This window comes from Opisthocomus hoazin, chromosome Z, assembly GCF_030867145.1.
Source record: "Opisthocomus hoazin isolate bOpiHoa1 chromosome Z, bOpiHoa1.hap1, whole genome shotgun sequence".
NCBI classification, from domain to species: Eukaryota; Metazoa; Chordata; class Aves; order Opisthocomiformes; family Opisthocomidae; genus Opisthocomus; species Opisthocomus hoazin.
Genome location: NC_134454.1, coordinates 8,209,597 through 8,234,107, shown reverse-complemented (window position 1 = coordinate 8,234,107; position 24,511 = coordinate 8,209,597). Strand labels below are relative to the sequence as shown.

The window sequence follows — 24,511 nt, the reverse complement described above, 5'->3', positions numbered from 1 at the left end:
TATCAGTCCTTTCTCCTAAGACTCCTTCACCAAGGCTGTGGTTAAGCTCTTATACAGCACTTCATAGGCGTTTTCAGTTTGGACCTTCGTGCTCGGAAGTCTTTGGCCTTATTGCTTGATTAAATCCTTCTGCAAAAGAAAACTGTGTGTTACGTTAGTGGGGTTATTTTGCTTATTTAGTTTTAGTCAAGCTGTGATAAATGTTGAATTTGTAGGTATGTACTAGGGGTTTTTACAAACAAGTCCTCTCAGATGTTTGGTGTGACCTAGGAAAATGTGCTGTGTCTAAAACTCTTTGCATATCTTTTCAGGAATGTTCAATCCATTCCACAGATTGTCCTGCATTACCTGTGGTTAGAAATGGTGATTGTGTCACAGCTCATTAATCCTAGTATATATCACAAACAGGAATGGGCATTCGTATGATTTAAAAAGATACTGTCGAGACAAGCTTGAATGTAGAAAGGAAGTACCTTGGCTAGATTACAGTGACTGTGTATTCAGTAATAATAATAATAATAATAATAAATTCTAAAAACTTAGATTTTGAGTGTTGTAGTTCTGATAGTGTTACTTTATAATTGAATTTTACAAGCAATTTTACAGCCTTAATTACAGCATTGCAGCTGTTCTTGCCAACTTTCTGCAGTTCTGGTGTCTCTCCAGAAAGGCAGGAGATTTTTTGTATCTCCCAGAGTGCTGTCTTTTAAAGTAATCATCTTTAAAATATTTCTTACTGGTGTTTGTTTTTTATAAGGCATTATATACTTCCTTTATTTGTTGTTTTAGCCAAAATTGACAAGGGCATCTCTGCTGATTTCCTTATATTTTTCTGACGTGCTCAAATGCTGCATTAGATCTTCACAGCACATGAAAATAATATTTCCTGGTATGTCTTACCACTGACAACACAGTTACCTAGTGCCATAAGGACGCAGAAGTTGCCAGAATGCGTCAGAGATATGGCTTATGTGATGAATCCTGTCTCTGATAGTGACCTGTATCAAAGATGAAAGAACACCAGAGTAGAAAGATGACAGATAATCTGCCCAAAAGAAAATTTTCTTCTGACACCTAGAAGAAAAAGATTTATATTTGTACTGCAAAAAGGACTATGGGTCTGAACTACCTGCAGTTCATGTCTTTGGAAAGTCATCTCTGTAGGAGACTTACCTAGCATCTCTGTTTTGGGACACTGTAATCTGTTTGATGTGGCATTAACTGACACAAACGCACCTCTGCCCCCCCGCCTTACCTCCTTACCTGTCATAACTGCTGTAGGTTTGCCAGTCGTTAGTCCAGGAGAGCAAGAGATATTTAGAATCAGAGTCCCTGAATCCCAGAGTCACTCAGGCTGACAGGGAGCTCTCTAGTCCAAAGGTAAGATAATGTAGTGAGATGACCTAAGATAACACGATTGTTGACATAGGAGTTGGTTGGTGTTTCTTTGGAAGCATTTCTGTCATGGCTGATGTCTATTTTGTATTCCTAGGCTGAAGATGAAGAAGGCTACCGTAAGCTGATTGACCAAAAGAAAGATAGGCGTCTGGCCTACCTATTGCAGCAGACAGATGAGTATGTGGCTAACTTGACTAACTTGGTGTGGGAGCATAAACAGGCACAAGCAGCCAAAGAGAAGAAGAAGAGAAGGAGAAGAAAGAAGGCAAGTAGTTACAGCTGGTATTTTTAGGCCATCTCTTCTTCAAATCCAAATGTAATGTTGATAAATGTAGTGATACCCAATTGCCATAAACTTACCAGAGTATCTAAAATCATCTATACTGCCAGATTCTTAATGCTGAGGGAACTCATCTCTCTCCACAGAAATACATAAGAAATTTCCTATCATTAATTACGAAGGAAGGAGGCAGGATTAGAAAATTGTGGGCTGTTGACATTTATTTGCTGATCAACTTTCTACAGGCAAAATTGGGCCAAACTTGTAAATTAGGATTAAAGTACCCAAAAGGGATCCAATGGATCCAAAATAGATTTTTATGAAGAAGGTGGGAAAAATCTGGTTTGTGTAACTGTTTCATACATGGTAACATTTTTAGACCTCCACATTCTACACTTGGCTCAGTCCATATTGTAGGATCAAATTAACTTTCTTCATATGAAATATTTTACCCTGTGGGAGACTCGCTGTGGAAACTGAACAGTGCTATTTTTCAAAAAAACAATTTTGTGTGTGAATTAATAATTAAGTAATGAATTGTCGTTTTTGTGACCTCTGATTACCTTTTGTCTCTTGCAGGATGGATAAGAGGATTTTTATAATCCATTTCCATGCCTGCTTTGCTACTAATTACTGATACAAATATAAACATTATTTTTACATGGCTTACAAGCAGCATGCTAAATATGCTAACAAATACCAGAATATAAAAGAGAAAATCTGATTTTGGATATTATTGGCCGAAGAAGTGCTCCATGTTTTCTCCTGTCCCTTTCCAAATCCTCTATACTTTTGTTGAGAGTTATGTTCTTAACATAGGGACAATCACTCGCCTGCAAAGTTAAGCTGTAACTTAAACAGCGTTCTTGATGTGTATTACCAGTAAGAACAGACCTGATTTAAGGTACAGAATTCACAGTAGAGATAATCCTTAATAAGATAGTGTATGGAGTAAATGCACTGCTCTAATGAAAAATATTAATTCCATCAACAATCCACATCTGTGATATGGTTCGGTTTCTATGTCAGTTTAACTGAAGAATGTATGAGGAACAGAGTATCTTCTGGCCATGCCAATAAAGACATAATTTTCTGTCACTGAAGTGAAAAGGAAATATGGTCCAGAAATACTCAGTGCTTTTGAATACCTCAGCCTAAAACCTAAAGGAAGATCAGCAGAAAAAATATCTTGGACCTGTCTTGATAATTTGCAACTTTTTTTTGTGATTAAGTTCTTTCCACCAAGCTGTTGCTCATCTGTCAGGCATACAGGAGTGCACACAAATATTACCCTTTGTTTTAATTTATAATTCTGTGAATTCATGGCTGCAGCACACAGTGAAGTTAGTAGACATTGTGTCTTTTTCCAAGTCATACACTTCTAATACTTATCCTTTTATGTTTTGTAACTCATGTAAAACACAGTTTAATCTAACACCTGTAGTTAAATGTTTTGTTTTTACAGAGAAATGGGAGAAGAGAGTTCTTAGGATTTTCTCCTAGAAATGGCAACGCGGAAGTAGATGGTGAAGAAGTACTTCTTGTCTTTGCCAGGCTCGCGTTCTATAATACCCAAGTGAGCCCTATGCTCTTAGGAGAACACAGTTTCAGATTAGTCCATTTTTTCTCTGCGATACAGTACGGGGAATCTTTATGGTAGATTTTCCCTCTTCGCTTTATTCACATTCCTGAATTTGTGTCTTCTGCCTCCAGCCTCTGGTTCAGCTAGTGTCCGCATCCTTACTGCAGTCATGAATTAAAAAACATAAAAAATTACTCCAGATGAAGTTTTCATCTGATAGGCCAGTTTAACTTGCTATGCACCTTTCACCTTTATCTGTAGGAGTTTTTCTTGTCACTGTATGGACAATGAAGAAAAAGTAGCTTCCTACTTGCATAAAATTGGTGTTTCTTTGTCAAGGATTAAATAGTCAAGATTAAAGATACATCTTTGCGTAGCCCAAAATACAAGTGCAAGATATCTATCATTATTTACATGTATCTCCTTTGTAATATATGTTTCTACTTCCAAAATCATTTTTAACTATAGGTTGGAAATGTTTCTGCTCTCACAGCAGGATCTGATCTTTGCAGAGTGCACAGCAGTGATGCTTACTGCTTTTTTGTGGTGGTATGTTTGAGTTGTGAGTCCATTGACTGTAGCTAAGCTGTAACAACTTTATACGTTGGAGAGCAGTCTTGTGCAAAAGAATGGGCCCGTCCCCTTGTGCTTCATCCATGGCAAAAATATTCTCAGTCAATGTAGCATGTTCAGCTGAGGTCAGATATATGTTATCGTAACTTATCCTGCCCCTCTGTTTGTTTAAACTCTTCAGTTCTGGTACAGTACCTTTGTTTGTCAGCAGACATACCTGCTGCCCAGGAATGCTGAAGCAAGCAGCCTTTAAGCTCATATTGATGTCATTCTTACTAAGCGTTAGCTATTGGTGTGTTGAGCAGGACCAATGCCATTTGTGTAGCCCAGTGAAGTATTTATAAGCCTCTCCTTCAGGTTATTTTTGTATATTAAAGAATATTATACTTCATTAATATTTTAAGGGTTTTAGACTAGAATTAAGCTTAGCCAGATTTTCATTTTTGGTTATACTAGTGAAAGAGTAGTTAACAAAGATAATTAGGCATGTGTTCTGAGGTATGAAGGCTATGTAAACTAAAGAAGAATAAACTTTTTTAAAAAGTAGAATTGACCCAAGTATGCTGCTGCATGTTCATTTGAAGCACGTGCCTTGGAAAATGGACTTTAATGGCAAAGACAAAGGCTCAAGGCTTGATCTGAAGCAGATATTGAGGATCATCTCAATATTCTGAAGTGCAACTATTCCTAAAGTATACTTCTTAAAAAAAAAAGCAACAATTGGTTTATCTAAAGTTATCACAAGCATTAAGGATACTTGGAAGTCTTTTATTTATAATACACAATTTAAGAGATTTGTGCTTGTAGTTAGTCTGATCTGTTTACAGGGGTCACCAAAATAAAACTGTGCTGTAGTACTACAAACCCAGCACTGTGACAGGAGCAGAAGCTGTATTCTGTGCTTTCTTGCTCATTGTCAGAACTGTGTAGGAAAGTTCCAGTTCAAAAGCAATCTATGGCTTCCATTTTCTCATCCCATCCTGACATTTTAAAGTAGTGTAAATGAGGACAGGCTTTAATGAAGATACTGCTTATTTCTTGGAGTGGTGCCTGGGGAGAAAAAAAATCCAGCTTATTCCAGCTAAGAACTCCAGAGTTCCTTTTGTTTGTAATTTGAGTAATAGTGGTCTAGACTTAATTGAGAGAGAGTGCAAAGAAATCCCAAAATACACCTTCTAGTTGTCAGACTGAAAAAAGTTGTGTACATACCCAAAATAAAAGTACCTGCACAAATATACAATCTGTGATGCCTGGTGACCTCTCCAAATCTGAGATTAAAGCACTTTAGAGGATATTAATAATAAATCACGTGAAAATTAATTACTATTTTATTTGTATTAGCACGGTCTGTAAGCAACTGAGCTCTAGGTCTGGACCAGAAATTCAGTAGGCCAGACACTTCTTAGATGCAGATTTATTAAAGTGACTAGAGCTGATCTAGATACCCTGTTCATACTAGCAAAAGGTTTGTGTGTGTGGTAGTAACTCTGTGCCTATCTCTAGCTGTATCCAGCCACATCCTAAATTACGTGCATCCCAGGCTATTCAGAAATAGAGTGAAACATATTCATGGTCCAGACTGCTTACATCATAGAAAGTATTCTCTGTATACTTGTAATCCGCCTGTGATTTTTTTCCCATCATTTATTTTAGAAGGCTGAAGAAAATGCAGAAGGAATGGCATCTGGTCTTGGTCCTGATGGAGAGGTATGAATTTTACAAGGTGGTTTTTTGGTTTTTGTTTTTTTCCAGAACTTTCCAGTGCTTGTTGTGTGTGCCATTGCTATAGCTTGATAAAAAAAAAATCATGACCACAAGCGTTCTAAGAAGAGCTGTTGTTTATAACCAGGAATAAAAATTATCTAGATTACCATTTATGTTAGCCTATTTCTCTTCAGAAAGTTCAAGACTAAGAGGAAAATACATTTAATCTATCACCTGAGTATGCTCAAGAATCTCTCTCAGCTTTGCTATATGCTTAAAAGTAAATAAATGGTTTTCTTGCAGTCCATGTGTAGACATAATTGACTTTCTAAAGTGAGGTTGTAATTCTAGATATATAAATGGATTCTAGGGTTTTTTTTGTAGAATACGTTGACATTGTATGTAATTACCTTTCATACACAGGACAGACTGTAGTGTTACGATCATTTAAGATGTCCGAAAGTTCTTTCTTCCTCAGGACCAAACAGAAATGAGTAATTTTTCTTTGTCATTCTTTGAATATTTTTCATTCAGTAGCAGAGCGTATGCTGCCTCATTAACAGCTGTTCTGTTAATGGCATTTTTCTCTTCCATTTTACAGAATTGTATTTATTGTTTTACTTTTGGTCCTTTTTATACTTGAAAGTGATATTTTTACTGCTGTAGTTAAACAGTTATAGCAAAATCTTTTAATATAGTTATGGTTGCACAAGGAAGATGCACATAACGTTCCTGTAATTTCAGTATTCATGGAAATGGGGTAAATTTTATGCTCTGTCGGTCACTGTATTTATAACTGTTCAGATTTTTTTGTCATGTTCATATGTTAGGAAAAGATTCTTCAGTGAAAACAGTAGTAGAAGGCATGAAGTTTCTAACATAGAAAATCTGTGATTAAACAGGACAAAGAAATAACAGAAAAAGTAATTATGCTATTCTGGTTTTGTCAGAGAACCAGAACAAGTAAAAGATTTTGTTATTGCAGTTGCTTTATCAGCTTAACTGAAGAAGTCAGAACAGTAAATCTTTGAAATAGGCCTTCTTTACTTAAAAGATTAACTGAATTGTCTTTGTTTCTCCATATAAGAGAAACCATCATAAGGTCAATGTATATTTTTTTGGTACAGATATCCATTGGTATAAAGAACAGGATTAAATGTCTGTAAGCATACATAGCTTGTGTGTTGTTTTAGAAGCCAACAGTGTATTCTTTTCCATGCTGTTCTTGTTAATTTATTTGGAATACTGTGATATATTTGTGGATGTCACATAGAATATGTTACAGACAGAAATACCATGACTCGGTGTTGGCTTGATAGCCATGTGGGAAGGTGTGACTTCGAATAACAAAACTTCACTGTTTGTTCAGATCTGGAATTTTGAAGGTGCTGTTAATTCTTTTTATGTATGACAAGCATGAATTTCAGTTGCCTTATGGTATAAAATTTCATTTGAATTTTTAGCCCATAGATGAGAGCAGTCAGATGAGTGACCTTCCAGTCAAAGTGACTCACACTGAAACAGGCAAAGTTCTGCTTGGACCAGAAGCACCAAAAGCAAGTCAGCTGGATGCTTGGCTGGAAATGAACCCCGGGTAAATCGTTAGCATACAAGTAGGCTGCTCTTTTCTGTTTGCATGGATATTTTTCATGAGCTTCTCTTATTTACTTTTTAATTTTTTTTTTTACCTATTCTATTGTATTCTATTGTACTCTAGTCTTTTTTTTAGTTTAATATGTGTAAGCTGAGTAGGAGATGTATTGAAACAAATCCCTCCTCTTGTTATCTGTAATTCATAATCTTTCTGTTGTCTTTGTACAGCTATGAAGTTGCTCCTAGGTCAGACAGTGAAGATGAAAGTGGCTCTGAATATGAGGAGGAGGTATGTGTCTGTGACAAGTAGTACAGTAAAAGAAAAATACTTAGTATATTTTCCTCCTTTTTCATAAGAAAGGAAGGGAAAGCGATAGCAGGTGTGTAGGTGTTTTAAGAATAATACAAACAGGAAAAGTAACTGGTTTGGTAATTCTTTTCAGTTCATAGCAGTTGCCCTTTATGTATGCTGTAACTGCCTACTGACTGTTAATAGTCACAAACCAGAGAATATAAGCAGGTTCCTATTTTAAAATATATGTCAGAAAAGACTGTATTGTGGCTTTGTGATGAATGAAGTTAACATCTTTGATGTTTATGCATTGAAGGTTTTATTGGTAATTCTGAATAACACAGTTACAATTTATGTATTATGTTTATTAAAAAGTAAAGGATTATGTCAGGATTCTTTAGGTTCAGACTGTTCAGGATAGGCTTATTTGATTCAGTACTTTAATGGTGATTGAAGCACTATTATTACAAAAATTCTAAAAGGAATCATAAACTTAACACACATAGAGATCCCAGCCCTGCAGGGTCATAATATTAGGTAGTATGAATAATCAATACCTATACTTGCATAGCATTATTCAGACAAGTGCTTTCTAAAGGAGAGGAAAACTGAGGAGCAAAGAAGGACCATGTTCAATGAACAGGCTAGTAGCAGAACTACGTATAGAATTCGGATCTCCCAAGTCTAGCAGTCGTTACAATACTAGACCAAATGACCACTGAAACTGACTGGACTGTATGATGTTAAGGTACATGCTTTTATAGGACATACTGCTAATGTAATTCTACTAGACTCTTAAGTATTAAGATAAGAGGGGAGGGCCTGATACCTGTCAGATTCTAGGACAAATGTTTAAAGAGATGTGCCCACATTTTTAGCACAGACTCTTTAGAAGCAGTGTTGTTTCCCCCAGCAGCTCTAACTGGGGAAATGGTGGACCTGCTGGAGAGCAGCTGTGCGGAGAGGGACCTGGGTGTCCTGGTGGACAACAGGTTAACCATGAGCCAGCAGTGTGCCCTGGCTGCCAAGAAGGCCAATGGGATCCTGGGGTGCATTAGGAGGAGTGTGACCAGCAGGTTGAGGGAGGTTCTCCTTCCCCTCTACACTGCCCTGGTGAGGCCTCATCTGGAGTACTGTGTCCAGTTCTGGGCTCCCCAGTTCAAGAAAGATGAAGAGCTACTGGAGAGAGTCCAGCGGAGGGCTACGAGGATGGTGAGGGGACTGGAACATCTCTCCTACGAGGAGAGGCTGAGGGAGCTGGGCTTGTTCAGCCTGAAGAAGAGAAGGCTGCGAGGGGACCTAATATATACTTACAAATATCTGAAGGGCGGGTGTCAGGAGGGTGGGGCCAAACAGGCCCTCTTCGGCACGAGGGTTGGACTAGATGACCCACAGCAGTCCCTTCCAACCCCTACCATTCTGTGATTCTGTGAAACTCTTTTCAGTGGTGCCCAGCGACAGGACAAGGGGCAACGGGCACAAACTGAGGCACAGGAAGTTCCGTCTGAACATGAGGAAGAACTTCTTCCCTCTGAGGGTGACGGAGCACTGGAACAGGCTGCCCAGGGAGGTTGTGGAGTCTCCTTCTCTGGAGATATTCAAGACCCGCCTGGACAGGGTCCTGTGCAGCCTGCTGTAGGTGACCCTGCTTCGGCAGGAGGGTTGGACTGGGTGATCCACAGAGGTCCCTTCCAACCCCTAACATTCTGTGATTCTGTGAAATCATTCTTAAGAGAATACACTTTGAGAAGTCAAAGCAGTGTTTTGTTTAGCTTCATTAGCGAGATTTTAACTTGTTGGTTATTTGCTGCAACTGTAGCTAGAAGACAAATTATTTTAAAAAGAGTAAAAATGTGGTCTGTTTTTAAAAAGAAACTAGAAGCCCTTAAAACAGCAGTTCTTGGCAGTTTTTAAAGCTTGATTAAATTATCACACATATTTATTGATCACACGTGATATAAACTTATGCATGGTATTTGAATCCTCTCCATGAACATGGTAGACAAAGTAAGGCTTTTAAAAGTAAGATCATTAAAGGGGAAAAAGCTTTTTAATTGAAAGTATCATGACTTCCTGTTGGTTAATATATGTCAAAAATTCTCTTGTTTAAGCTGCAGTGCAATTGTGTTGCAGAATTGGTGTAAGTTGAACTTTGTGATTCAGGTTTCTCTCATAAAGCATTGAACAATGAAAGCTACCAATATGTGAATGCCAGTTGGAAATAAGACTTAGGAAGACGTTGCATTTCCCAGCGGTCCTGTTCTTTTTCTGTATTCTGTAGGATGATGAAGAAGAATCAAGCAGGTTAGAAGCAGATGAGAAGATACTCCTGGATCCTAATAGTGAGGAAGTTTCTGAGAAAGATGCAAAGCAGATAATTGAGTGAGTGGTTTTTAGGTGCTGGTTTTTGTTAAGAATTGTGATTTTATGCGGTGGTGCTTCCCAAGAGTAGCTTGCTCTAGATCACAGTGAGTTGTGGTAACTTCTCTGGCACAAATGTCTGCCATAGAACGAACATGATCATTTGGTGTTAATTGTGTGCTGTTTATAAAGCAGCTTGCACCTTTGGCCTACTTGCCACAGCTGAGGATTTACACTGTGTCTTTAGACATACATATGTGAACTGTGATAAAAAATACTTTTTATGGGAATTCATTTTGGTTCTTTCTGTTGTCCAGGACAGCTAAACAGGATGTGGATGATGAATATAGCATGCAATATAGTGCTAGAGGGTCTCAGTCCTACTACACTGTTGCTCACGCAATCACAGAAAGGGTGGAAAAGCAGTCTTCTCTTCTTATTAATGGCACACTAAAACACTATCAGGTGAGAAATCATTAAAAGATTAAAATATTTAAAGCTTGAAAGTATGCTTGACATTTCAATGTAGTATATTTCAAGTGGAAAACTGAAAATTTGAGAAGAAATACAAGATCTCTAGTAGGCTAGAATTTGGGAATTATATGGACAAAGCAATGACAGTTACCTATCACAGATAATGTTTCATACATACTGCTTGAATAATAATACCAGCTGTTTGCATATACCTGTACCTTTTTTTTATCACAGGCCAATAGTATTTTGGTTTTGCTATCTTGTCATTGACGTGGAATTTCAGTTCTGCTTATTGTTTTCATTTGTGGTGGGTTAACAATTTTTTTCTTCTTCCGATATTTAAAGGTTTATGATTTTATTTTTTAATTAAGAAAAATTAAATTAAATTTAAAATATTTCTAATTTTAAAATATTAAAAAGAATATTTTACTATGAAGGTTGATGTCTGATATTCTTTACAGACATTCAGTGAATTTAGTAACTAGGAAATTCTGTATTCTGATATAAACTAGTCATGTATGTTTGAAAATGTCCTTGATACATGTTATCAACATTTCTGCTATTGTACAGCTTTCTAGGAAGCTCCAAGAACCTGCATTTTTTCTGTAGTCAGAACATTATTTGTACATCCATATAAAATAGAGAATAATACTTACTCAACAAGATGTCATAAAGATATATATTTATTTCTGCTTGCAGAGGACTAGGAGGAAGACTGTTTCCTAAGTGTGCAAAGCATTGTGATTACAGCCCCTCCTTCCTTTGCTCCTCAGCGCTGCCATCATTACAGTAGCTCGTTTAAATAATTTAAAATTCAGGAGTTAAGCTGATTTTTCCTTTCAGAGCATTTTAGCATTTTTCTATTGGGCTCCTCATGGCAGAACATGGTGGGAAAACAAGAAATAATGAAATAACGCTGAAATGAGGGTTCAGACTGTATGTACAGAAGAGGACAGTGTTGCTATGGAGCAGGGGCTCCAGAGGTTTTACCTAGGATGTTTTTAGTCGCTGACCCTATAAAGCCTTGAGCAACCTGGCCCCAAGGCTGGACCTGCTTTGGACAGGGGATTGACCTGGAGACTGCCTGAGGTCTGTTCCAGACTGAATCATCCCATGATCCTACTTGTTCGTAGCAAAATTGCATCTGAATTTGAACTCTTCTAGGTGTCTCACTGTGAGCCCTCAGCAAAAAGAGGAATGTCAGGGACTGATTTTGAACATGATAGGTTAAATAACTTTTCTGGCACCATTGAGGAATGCTGTGACTAAGACAAGGTAGAATCCAACCATGTGGAGAAGTATGCCACTTTCTCAGCTATGATGCCGTCTTTAATTTTGCTTCCTCGTTGTCAGTATGTTGTCTGGTGTGTGAAGCAGGGACCCAACAAATGCAGTCGGCAGCCTTTGTTACTGCATAATCCTCATCATTGTCTGGGAAGGTTTACCTGATGCACTAAATGAATCGTGTACAACAAGACTAATTTGATGGCCATATTGGCTTAAAGTGTTCATAGATGGACAATGAAAATCGTGATAACTCCTTTACTTCCTGAATTGTAATTACTTATGGAACATAGAAATATTCTGAAATTATGCAGTTCTGTGTTTTTCAATGCAATTCCCCTGTCTGCAACAAAGTGAAATATTTCAGTCTGTGGAGTTAAACAGACACTCACAGGGGTGTGAGTTCCCACTGACTGGAAAAGGGGAAACATGACCCCAATTTTTAAAAACGGAAAAAAGGAGGACCCGGGGAACTACAGGCAAGTCAATCTCACCTCTGTGCCTGGCAACATCGTGTAGCAGCTCCTACTGGAAACTATGCTAAGACATGTGGAAAACAAGGAGGTGATTGGTGACAGCCAGCTGGCTTCACTAAGGGCAAATCGCGCCTGACAAATTTGGTGGCCTTCTGCAACGGGCTTACTGTGTTGGTAGATAAGGGAAGAGCAGCTGACGTCGTCTCCCTGGCCCTGTGCGAAACACAGAAAAGACATGAACCTGTTGGAGCGGTTCCAGACGAGGGGCACAGAAGTGATCTGAGGGCTGGAAAACCTCTTCTGTGAGGAAAGTTTGAGGCAGTTGGGGCTCTTCAGCCTGGAGAAGAGAAGGCTCCGAGGAGACCTTACAGCAGCCTTTTCAGTACCTGAAGGGGCCTACAAGAAAGCTGGAGAGGGACTTTTTACAAGGGCATGTAGTGATAGGACATGAGGTAATGGTTTTAAACCAAAAGAGGGCAGATTTAGTTAGATACAGGGAAGAAATTTTTTACTATGAGGGTCGTGAAGCACTGGAATAGGTTGCCCAGAGAAGCTGTGGATGCCCCATGACTGGAAGTGTTCAAGGCCAGGTTGGATGGGGCTTTGAGCAACCTGGTCTAGTGGAAGGTGTCCCTGCCCACAGCAGAGGAGTTGGGACTAGGTGATCTATAAGATCCCTTCCAACCCAAATGATTCTGTGGTTCTTTGATTACTAATTAGAGAAGATCCTTTAGCTGCTCAGTGTGATATCTCGCAATTGAAAAAGCAGATTGCTTTTCATGGTGTCTGTTCTATATAGTACTTGAACCAGACGTTAAGAGGCACACTTGTCTAAGGAGCTTTATGTCAGAAGCGTTGAGGCTTGGCTTTGGTTCTAGCAAGAATGTTCTGAAGGAGACTGTTCTACGACTCTTCCCTTCACTCCCTGTATTTCCCTATTCTCTACGTTTCATGTGCTTTTTCCTTCTCAGCTCTTTCTCTGCTTTTCCGTGTTTCTTACTGTCAAGTTTCATCAGATTGTCTCTTCCTTCATCCCGGTATATGTCAGTGGAGAAAGTTCAATGATGTAGCAGTTTTCCTGTTTTTGGTTCTGAAGTTACTTTCTAAGTGGGAGCTGCAGAACAAATTCTGATCAGCTCTTGGTGGCCTGTGTATTTAATACCTATCTATAAATCAGTCAGTGTGTACATAAAGCCAGTGAATTGGCAACATTATTTTGGGTACTCTCTTGCAGGGACAACAGAAGGTTACTTCAAGCATGTAGTGTTTGCTTTCTGAACTTTCTCAGGTCTCCATGCATTAGGCACACCCGAAGTCTGGATCTTGGAAGCAAGAACTTACTTTGTGCTTGCATGAGTAATGTGATACACATGTGTGTGGAAGTCTGTGTAACAGGGGAATAATCTGAGTCAGTGTTTTCAAGCAATACTCACTGGAGTGCAAAACACTGCTATGTAGACTTCTCTTAGCTACAGTCCTCTGGCTTCCTTTCAGCTCTGGCATTTTATACACAACGCATAAATGGATAAAGATGGTCTGCTCTGACATGTGGAGGTATGGACAGCAGACACTAAATGGACACGTGCTACAAGAGTTTTAGCATACCAGCGGTGCAGCTGGCGAGTGTGAGGCTTATATGTTCTGCACAGACTTCATGCTTTTGGTTTTGAAAGATTTTAATGGACACAGTTAAAATGCATGAAATACACACAGAAAGTTTAACATTTGACGGTGCTGAGATTGAAGAACAAACTCTTATAATGCTAAATATTAATCAGCCTTACATGTGAGAGCCTGTGTTACTTTATGTGCAGTACAAAAATCCTCTGTGTATGATATCTGACTTCATATTATGGGCCCTGCAGAACAGGAGTGATTAATTCTGTATAGCTGCTACCAGAAATTTATCTTGTTTGGGGTTTTTTTTGTGGGGGAAGGTGTTAAGATAGACGGGGATTCTATGCGTATAGTCTTATTAAAGGTACTGAAGCAGCTAAGTAGGCTGGGACATTAGAACCTCGGTTCTGTAGTGCTGGTGTTATTTGTGTGGGTTTTAAATAACTGAAACTATTATTCTTCATTTCAGCTCCAGGGACTGGAATGGATGGTTTCACTCTATAATAACAATCTGAATGGAATTTTAGCTGATGAAATGGGCCTGGGAAAGACAATACAGACTATTGCACTCATCACTTACCTGATGGAGCACAAAAGACTCAATGGCCCCTATCTCATCATTGTACCCCTTTCGTATGTAGAGAATCTCTTTCTGCTATTATCATTCTAAGCATTGCAGATTGATTTATTTCAAACACACACTTGTTTTTCATGTGGTGACAAGATGAGGTGCACAGTGGGATTACGCTGAGCATGTATTCAGTGTTTTGTTTTATCATTTCTTCACATTGTCTGGTGTTGGAAGGGTGACCAGAAGGTTGATAAAGCACTTCATTTCATCAGTTCCACTGTCCACTCTTGGCAAACTGAGTAGGGAATTTACTGTAATTTACTCTTAAGCCACAAGAGGGGGATGGTATTTCTTCCATATTACATGTCTGCAGTTCCCCATTCAATTTTCAACTGTGCTACTAAAAATCTGTTGCTTAGTTCTTTAAACAGCTGGCACCCCATACGATACGAAGAAATCATGCTATAGTGAGGTTGGATGATCTCTTAAGTACTAGCCCTGGATGTAGCCTTGATGAGTGATATTCATGCTTTGGTCAACCAAATTATAACATGTCCAGGTCATAATTGTTTATTGTGCTTCCCCCTTTTGCTTTTCCTTAACTTTCCAAGATGCTGCTTGTTTTATACATTTCTTTTAATGCATTTTGCTTGCTCCAAAGGCGAAGTGTGGGTTTTAGTGAAGTGCTGTGTTTTAAATAAAAACTGTCAGACATTGTAAAACTGATGGAGAATAATGAGGGGTTGTTGGCTTATTTTTATATGTAAGTGACTTGATTGATATACAGAAGTTCCCTGGCCTTTTCATTAGATAATTTGTCCAGCAATTGTGCTAAGCATGCAGATGTGTTGTAAGACCGAGATAAATTTTGTTCATGGCCATCTCTTTTGATTTCTTTTGAGGTATCCTGTCTTTTGGCTCTTCTGCAGTAATAGCAGATTGACTAGCATAAATACCAGGGTTGTGCCTGATTTATGAGCATAAAGTATGAGCTCTAGTGTGAAAAGAAACAACTGGGAGAATATCTATAAAGAAAAACAAAGTTAAAAATAAAGGGAGAGTGTTACTAATGTCAGATTTCACACAGCCACAGTAAAAAAATCAGATTTCTTTTGAGTACTCTATAATGATTTTTCTTATGCTTCTAAAAGAGATGAGCTGAAATTTCTTTCTTCTATACCTTTTGAAAGCTGCCTTTCCCTGATTTTTCTTAATAGCTAGTACAGTTGCCATCACAAGTCTAGTGAGAAGAAGAAAAAAAAAAAGGCAAGCAATCAGAAAACCTCAAGGGTCTTTTTTGCTGCTTTATCATGATAGCAACTAGCTTATCCATAAAAAACTATTTGTTGTGATCAAACAGCAGAAACACAGTGCAAAACCAGACCTGCATGGTGGCACTGAATGGCAGTATGAGTAGTTCTACGTGAGTATAACACAGAGGAATTCTATTGTGAACTGCACGAGGCTACATTTGAAAAGATGTAATATCAGTTTTTCGATGATAAGTAGTATATAAGAACTTATAAATCTGTTTTTTGTTCAGGGTTATCTTTCTTATCCTTCATATGCTCCAAAATACAAAGATGTATGTAAAATACTACTCTGAATTTGTTTTGGAGAGGCCCCTGAATATGAGCTGAAAGAGAGTTTCACACTTCTGTTTGCTCCTGTCTCAGAGATGCTTGTATTTTATTACAGTGTATAAAGTGTATTTTTTAAAATACACTGTTAATTATGGATTTGATTACATGAAATGTGTTGAAAAGTTGACAAACACTTTGAAACATCTATGAAGTTTGACCTGCAAATGATGAAATATATTACTTTTTCCTTATAATCTCTATGATAGGACTTTATCCAATTGGACATATGAATTTGACAAATGGGCTCCTTCTGTGGTGAAGATATCTTACAAGGTTTGGTTTGCTTTTTGTATGATTATAGAATTGAAGGAATGAGAATAGAGCCAGTTTTTCCTCTGCTTCTGCATGCATTTCTAAACTGTTACTTGTGAAGTTTTGTTGTGTATATTAGGTACTAAGCAGTGAGAGTTAATCATACTAAGAAGAAGATTGTAATAAATTGTAATTACTTTCACATAGTGAAATAGAGAATAAAATTGTTAATTATCACATTGCAAGGCTTTTGATGAGAGTAATACAAATGATAACTATCACATTTTGCACGTAGCTGACTACTCTGCTGTATGGCTACTGTAGTAGTAGTACAACCAAGCAATTTGTAAGGAGACTAAACTGCTATTTACATGTTTCTAATGCCCTATAAACAGAGCTTTACTGTCTAACAACCATTTAGGGAAAGCGCTCTGAAGAAGTCTGGAATGCATCGATATGTTGTTTGCAGTACTGTAGGATTACAAGTTCCTGTGATTGCTCTGTGTCTGCTAATTCATAAAACTACTCACTTCTGTCTCTCTTTAGGGTACACCTGCAATGCGTCGCTCACTCGTTCCTCAGCTTCGAAGTGGAAAATTCAACGTTCTTCTAACTACTTATGAGTACATAATAAAGGACAAACATATCCTTGCTAAGGTAATAATGACTATCATCTCTTAACAGCAAGACCTTGAAGACGCCTTCAAGCGGTGCATAGCACAAAACATGTTTCTGTTTTATGGAAGTCCTGAGTTGTCCTGTCCTTCAACAAAAGTTAAACCTTTCCTTTACTTCTATTCCTCTTTTTGTGAGTGGACTCTCTCCGGTAGCTCCTCATCTTTCTTGAACTTGGGAGCCCGGAAATGGACACAGTACTCCAGATGGGGCCTCACTAGGGCTGAGTAAAGGGGGAGGAGAACCTCCCTCAACCTGCTGGCCACACTCCTTTTGATGCATCCCAGGATCCCATTGGCCTTCTTGGCAGCCAGGGCACACTGCTGGCTCATGGTTAACCTGTTGTCCACCAGGACACCCAGGTCCCTCTCCGCAGAGCTGCTCTCCAGCAGGTCCACCCCAAGCCTGTACTGGTGCATGGGGTTGTTCCTCCCCAAGTGCAGGAGTGCACTTGCCCTTGTTCAACCTCATCAGGTTTCTCTGCGCCCAACTCTCCAGCCTGTCCGGGTCTCGCTGAATGGCAGCACAGCTGATAAGGGGACCAGAGCATCTGTCCTATGAGGAAAGGCTGAGGGAGCTGAGCTTGTTTAGCCTGAAGAAAAGAAGGCTGTGAGGGGACTTTGTAAATGCCTATAAATATCTCAAAGATGGGTGTCAGGAGGATGGGGCCAAACTCTTTTCAGTGGTGCCCAGAGACAGGACAAGGGGCAACGGGCACAAACTGAGGCACAGGAAGTTCCGTCTGAACATGAGGAAGAACTTCTTCCCTCTGAGGGTGACGGAGCACTGGCACAGGCTGCCCAGGGAGGTTGTGGAGTCTCCTTCTCTGGAGATATTCCAAGACCTGCCTGGACGCGGTCCTGTGCAGCCTGCTGTAGGTGACCCTGCTTCAGCAGGGGGGTGGAACTAGATGACCCACAAAGGTCACTTCCAACCGCGACCATTCTGGGATTCTGTGATTCTGTGACTTCTCTCTCACAGCTTGTCTCTCTGTGAACACCGGGGTTTTCCTAAATGTGGCCAGGAGACTAATTCCTTTGCGCAGGTACTGTATACCTGCCTGTCCTTGGAAAAACATGCCTTTTCTCCCCTCCACTTAATGTCATTTAACCTAATCTGAAGTCCTGACTTTAATTTTTTACCATTGTTTCTGACCTGAAGCTCACTCTTACTAGAGTCTTTCCAGCTATGTGGTCCGCTTTTCCCTAAGTGACTGAACAGTTACCTGTATCAGCAGTTTGGTGTCCAGACTTTACTACACACAGCCCAATATTTAAAGGCTGACTGTCAACAGGTGTGCCTCAAATGTAATGAATTAATTTGAAAGCTACTGTACTGTAAGACTATTTCATGTACACAGAAAGCAGACTAAGGAGGTATTTTGTCATATGGAGAAACCATATGGTCCTATTGTCCCTTGTTGTTCATTTTCACTTTATTTCATTCCATTCCATACTGCATATTTAGATTATTCATTTTTCGTCTCTGATACAAAGGCAGTGCATTTTCATAGCATAATTCTGAACACTTGAGAACAGTTTGAGACTGCAGTTTTCCTTCCCCTCTAGTTTTTGTCCACCCTTGCTGAAAGATAGGAAGGACAGCCCTATGCCCTTCAACCTGTCGCAGGAAATGGAATTAGTTAGCAGCTATGAAGGTACAAACCCAGGCCGCCTTAGACATATGATCAGTGTGGCACACGTGTTGACTGCCCGTGTTGTAGTACAGGTGGTAACAGAGAGCTTGAGCAACTAGAAACGTTATTTGAACGTGCAGTAACTGTGCTGAGGTGATGGTAATTATGCTGCTGCATTCTTGAGTAAAAGCGTAGGATTAGCAAAACAAAACAGAGTTCAGGGTTGCTGCTATTTTGTATGAAAATACTTTTTCCTCTTATCAAGGTTCTTCTTGCAGGCAGATTATGTGGAGTTTATGTGCTCTCCTTCTTCCCCTGTGAACTGTGTTCTGGCCTTGAAGAGCCAATCACCCTAATCTCTTTCCCAGAAGTGGGAAGAACGTGCTGTTTGCTGTTGCAGTTCAAGTCAGAATGCAGCATACCTAGTGTGTGTTTCTATTTTTACTGCTTGCAAGGGCACTGGTACTGAATAATGCTTGTTTTGGCTTTTCTCGTAAATAACAGATGTCTCAGGCTTGAAATATTTTTGTTCTACATCTGTTGTGAGCAATTTGGCAAAGTCTGACCTGCTCTGACTTTGCCAACTTTTCTGCTTTTTCTTGCAGATTCGATGGAAATACATGATAGTAGATGAAGGCCATCGAATGAAGAACCATCACTGCAAGCTGACTCAAGTCTTGAATACTCACTATGTGGCCCCTAGGCGCATACTGCTGACTGGGACTCCACTGCAGAACAAATTGCCTGAACTGTGGGCTCTTCTCAATTTCCTTCTCCCAACCATTTTCAAGAGCTGTAGCACCTTTGAACAGTGGTTCAACGCTCCATTTGCCATGACTGGAGAAAGGGTACTGTGGCAGTTTTGTTTAAAACATCAGAAACAAACCACTTTGATGAAAGCAGAAAGGAGCGTATACAGAAAGATTAGTGTTTGAACTCTCCCTCGTTCTTAGAATTAAAATATCTAAAGGCCATGTTTTTTATAATGCCAGAAAATTTTAACTTTAGTGTCTTTTTTGACTCAGAGTCAGTTTCATTCTAACATGCAAGCAATTGTTGCACATACTTAACCTTTAATGTGATAGAAGACATTACCTAATATACTGAGATGCCTTGTAGTGACTTCTATAAACTTCTGTAGGTGGACTTAAATGAGGAAGAAACTATTCTGATCATCCGTCGTCTCCATAAAGTGCTCCGACCCTTCTTGTTGAGAAGATTGAAGAAAGAGGTTGAGTCTCAACTGCCAGAAAAGGTTTGCAATGCGAGGAGTTGTGGAAAGGGTTTAATACTTTCTTTAAGCATTGTGGTGTTCCTTTTTCAGATTTACTTTACAGAAGAGGGCTTCTTTAGCATCTGTTATTGCTGTGGTTTGTTTGTTTATAACTCTGCAAAGAAAGTGGGCCACTGAGGAATCCTGAATACCTGAAGATTCTGCATTCTCAGGATTCCTCACCAGCCTTACAGCTTCAATTCTGTTTGTAGTTGCCCGTAGAAGGCATGCAACTTACTTCCATACTACCTGGTTTCAAGTTGTGAGTGAGTCAGACGTAGACAGAGTATTAGATTCTGTCCGGCCCCATGCTCCCTGCACCGGGTAGAGCGTGCATGGAAGTTCCGAAAGGACTACTGGACTTCATAAAGCAGGCAGAATTTGGTCCTGCATTGATATTCCAGCAGTTGTGTAAAGTGCCTTATTGAAATTGCACAAGTTTTTTTTTAACTATTGAGTTTTTAATTCAGAACATAAAATTCTCTTTGGATTTGAAAGATCATTGTTTTATTTCTGGGCAACTCATCTTGCCCCACCCTGTCCTCCTGTGCAATCCTGCATCACTTTTCCCATTCACCCTTCCCAGCATAACAACAGCAACTAAATTAAAAAGTAAATTTGAAGGTGTGCCAGGGAAGATTTGGTACTAAGGTCAACTGGGTTAAAACCATAGCAAAATTAAGTTGTATTTTGAGCTAGCTAACACTGACTGAATGAACAGAGAGCTCTGTGCAGATGCTTAGTGACAGTACTCAAAGGAAAGGCTTTTTAAAAATTTCTCATCTTTATGATGTTGTGAACACTGTTGTGACTCTGTTCCTTCAGATGTTGCATTTTCAGTATCCTCAGAATCATTTATTTGAGAATGAAACATGCTTAAAAATTTTACTGAAATCTTTATTCAAATTTCTTCCAGTTAGAGCTACTGTATTTGGTAAATCCATTAATAGGCATTGGAGAAGGAGGATTTAGAAGTTGCGTACACAGTGGTACTCAGAGAACCGTGTTTGTTTCCATTATCTTGTTTGCAAAAAAAAGCACTTATTCCAACCATAAGGACTGAACTTGTTGACTGAAGCCTATTAATCAGTTTCATTTGATCCTCTATGTCTTGGTAAAGAAGCCGTTGAATAAGTAGTCACTTCTCTTTAATGAGTTCATCCTCCAGTCTTTCTGAGAAGAAAATAACCTGATAATTTTTGTTCCATTTATTTATTAAACATCAGGAAACTTATGCTTTTTCTTTTAGTCACCACTTCAAAGATTTCTAGCCACTAGTGTGGCTTTCTTATGTGACTTTTTATTTTACATAACTGTTTAAAAACATAGTGACTATAATCTGGAAATTGGGTAATAGAAAAAAATGGCTTAAATTGGGTTATGAAGTCTTTGTATTACTGGATTTAAAGATCGTGTGCAGTCAAAAATGGCTTTAATATAGCTTTACAAAGCTGAGCAAGAAGTCAAACTGAATGTGGGGATCACACAGTACTGTATTAATTTCCTGTAGTTTAGGTTTATGTTGAGAAAATGGTATATTTCTATGCCAACCTAGGTAAGCAAAACAGTAATTAGACACTGTAAGGGATGCTTATTTGCTACATATACAACAATGATATTTTTATAATGCTTTGCTTGGTATTTTTCGAATGCTTTACAGACATAATAACGTCCACAGGTTATTAAGCATAAAATGTGTTTTTTTTAAAATTACCTGTTACACATAAAATAAAACAAATTTAGTTTTAAAGTATTTTTTAAAATTGTTAAAATTACAGAATGAGAAAAAAAAAGTTTGGCGCTTCTACAGTTACATTCTTAGGATCCAGCTGTCTCGTAGTTGTGACTCTTGCAGATAATCTTTTGAGATACTTGTTGCTGTGCATGCAGTCGAATTTCTGCTTGCTGAAATCATATGTGGTGTTAGGGTGTGGATGAAAGATAAGCAGTTTTTTGGTTTGTCTTTCAGGGTGACAAGAACCTGCAGTTAGATCTGATGAACATTGTTATGTCAGTGTATTTATGGTTGGGTTTTTTTCGCACTAGGTGGAATATGTGATCAAATGTGATATGTCAGCTCTTCAGAAGATCCTGTACCGTCACATGCAAGCCAAGGGAATCCTTCTCACAGATGGTTCTGAAAAAGACAAGAAGGTACAAATGAAAATTTAAAACACATAGGAAACAATATATGATGATGAAACATGTTATTGATATGATTTCTGTTTCGTAAAATTTGTATGTAGGCTCTTAATGCAAGTGTCTGTCATGGGAAGAGAAACCTCTGTCAGACACGCTTTTGTGTTACAACACTGCAGCTCACGCTCTCTATTCACACGGAAAGGATACTGCTTGTATTCACTGTAGTTACAATGCCTTTCTGCAAACACGCAATATTTGAAAAAAACAGCATTTCCCTTGGCCAAGTTTAATCCAGTAATGTACCTGACTGAATAAATGAGATTGTGGAAGCACTGGCTACAGAAGGTTATTAATCTTGTCTTTCAGAGCTGTTAGTTAAGTGCAAGTCTTGTTGCAGCCAGCTAAGGCTGTATGCTTGCATTCATACTTACAGGATCTATTCTACAAAGTTCTTTAAGAGAACAGTGGGATTCACAGTCATATAGTCAGATTTAGACTATGGGTTAGTAAATGTTGAGTATGCCATCATGGGACTTGATCCAGTTACTATAGAGTAAACCAGCTGACATTTATCTCGTTGTTTGTGTACACACTTTTCACATTATAATGCACACTTTTCACGTTATAATAAATGCAAAATACCTTGAATAGGCACTGAGAACAGCTGCTGTGTAACAGTTCGTGTTTGCACCCTGTTATGTGTGTATTACTGATGCAGTGCAATCACGTACTGTCTTTCCACCATCCTTTTGTAGGTTGCTTTGGTACAATGTGTGACTTTTTTATTCAGTGTCTTATTTTACCCTTCTTGTTTTGTGTAGTCAAATTGTTTGCAATTGTGCCACAGTACAAACTTATACCCACCAATTCTTTGCTGGTGCTTATTCAAACTCCAGACAAAGCTGGTTCTTACCGTTGGATGTTGATACTCATCTTCACAGTTTGAGCGCTGTGTAAACATTAATTTGTGTTCCTCTGTTGTATTTTTAATGTAATTTTGTAGTTTGATGTCTTTGCTTTTGTCCTGTGTGTTTCGTTTTGTACCACAGTCTTCTGCTTCCTTGCCTTTCTGGTCTCTTTCCTCTCATTCGCCAGCTCAGAATCTTCTGTCGATTTTCCCCTGCTTGCTTCTACGCTGAGCTTTTTGCTTAACCTTTGCTGTCTTCTGAACACTTCTCTCTCCTTCCCTTCTCCCCAAGGGTCTAATTTTTTTCCTTCTCTTCCTTATTTTTTTCATTTAACTGCTTCATCAGTCTCTCTTATCCATGCTACCCATTGCCAGCAGAGCGAGGTGGTTTTTGAGAGCTCTTGATTCAGTGGTTAAACAACTTCTGTGTTAAGAAAAACTCCTGTCTTTCTGCAGCTCTGGCCTGCAACCAGCTAAGACTAGAGAGAATTAATTAAACAGGAAAGCTCTAGGAAATTACTTTTCTGGAGCAGATTTGAGAGGTTTTTGGAAAGAACAAAAGTTTTAGATGTGTGGAGTACCCACTTCAAACATGGAATCTCTGCTCGAGATGGAAGTTACGATTTCACTGTACTTTAGGGGAAAGAGTAGAATACTCCTAGTGTATAGTATGGTGAAATAGTGTACTTTTCCTTAGAGTTACTATTGGAAATGGATGAATTGTTTTGGCTGAGATTTTTGAAACGTGTCTGAATTAGTCATGCAGTAAGCTTGGAATGTTGTGGCCATTCTGATTACATTTTCATAAAATCACAACAAAGCAAAGTGACATCTGAAAGTGACAAACATTTGGCAATATTAATGTGATGTGATGTTCTCAAACTTGTACCCACCCCTTTGCAATTTGTTTTAACCATACAGTTTAGTGTAGCACAACTCACGATTGTCTGAAGTCTGTCCTGGTTCTGAAAAAGTTTGGCTGTAAAGTAAGTTTTGAGAATATACTTTGTTAAATATAAATATGACTCACATGATGTGGTTATCTCTAGCTTTTTAGCTGCCTTGTGGCCCTGTGTTTTACTTGGCCTGGAAAGAGAAGCCCATATATCCAATTAACAGACAGGAGGAGATACTGTAGAATTGACAGGCATCCAACTAGAAGAGTTTCCTGTTAGAGGGTTCAGACTTGATTGAATTTTTGTAGTTTTATAACAGACGGCATAAGTGAGCAGTATGCAGGACAGTAGATACTCTGCTTCCCAGTGTGAGTACTGCAGATAGATGCATAATGCACTTTGTGGTTACTTCCATGTCTTCCTTTTTTGTTACAAAGCATTCTTATGATAGATGAATTTATACAGCAAGACAACTGCACAGTAGCTTCTGTTTTTTTTGTGGGGTTTTTTATTATTTTTTATTTTATTAGTGATGTGGTGTTCAGGTTTGAGGTAGAAGTATTCTTATGCCTGCATGTAAAAATAACTTTCAAAAGCTTCATTAATAAGCAGAGAAATTAGATTCATAATTTGATTTGCATTGTTTGTACCCATAGGGAAAAGGTGGAGCAAAAACCCTTATGAACACTATCATGCAATTGAGAAAAATATGCAATCACCCATACATGTTTCAACATATTGAGGTAAGAATGACAGGTTTGATTCTGAGAATGATTTTTATTCACATGTCTACCATAATAGAAAACTGCGGTTGAAGCTTATATATGTAGGAGAGGACATCTCTGTCTGCATCATTTGTGCTGAAAAAGACACATTTGAAAA

General features: G+C 38.7%; 1 protein-coding gene across 7 annotated transcripts in view; it reads left to right on the top strand.

Moving 5' to 3' along the window:
- The window catches only part of SMARCA2 (SWI/SNF related BAF chromatin remodeling complex subunit ATPase 2), a 118,758-nt gene that overhangs the window by 40,966 nt on the left and 53,281 nt on the right, over positions 1-24,511 (top strand). For all 7 annotated transcript variants that reach the window (XM_075410973.1, XM_075410979.1, XM_075410975.1 and 4 more), the window contains 13 exons: positions 1,493-1,663; positions 5,487-5,540; positions 7,001-7,131; positions 7,359-7,419; positions 9,704-9,804; positions 10,101-10,248; positions 14,104-14,267; positions 16,055-16,121; positions 16,647-16,757; positions 19,017-19,259; positions 19,553-19,666; positions 21,731-21,838; positions 24,286-24,372. In XM_075410973.1, the coding sequence (XP_075267088.1) occupies positions 1,493-1,663; positions 5,487-5,540; positions 7,001-7,131; positions 7,359-7,419; positions 9,704-9,804; positions 10,101-10,248; positions 14,104-14,267; positions 16,055-16,121; positions 16,647-16,757; positions 19,017-19,259; positions 19,553-19,666; positions 21,731-21,838; positions 24,286-24,372 (1,560 nt within the window). The remainder of the gene's footprint in view (positions 1-1,492; positions 1,664-5,486; positions 5,541-7,000; positions 7,132-7,358; positions 7,420-9,703; positions 9,805-10,100; positions 10,249-14,103; positions 14,268-16,054; positions 16,122-16,646; positions 16,758-19,016; positions 19,260-19,552; positions 19,667-21,730; positions 21,839-24,285; positions 24,373-24,511) is intronic.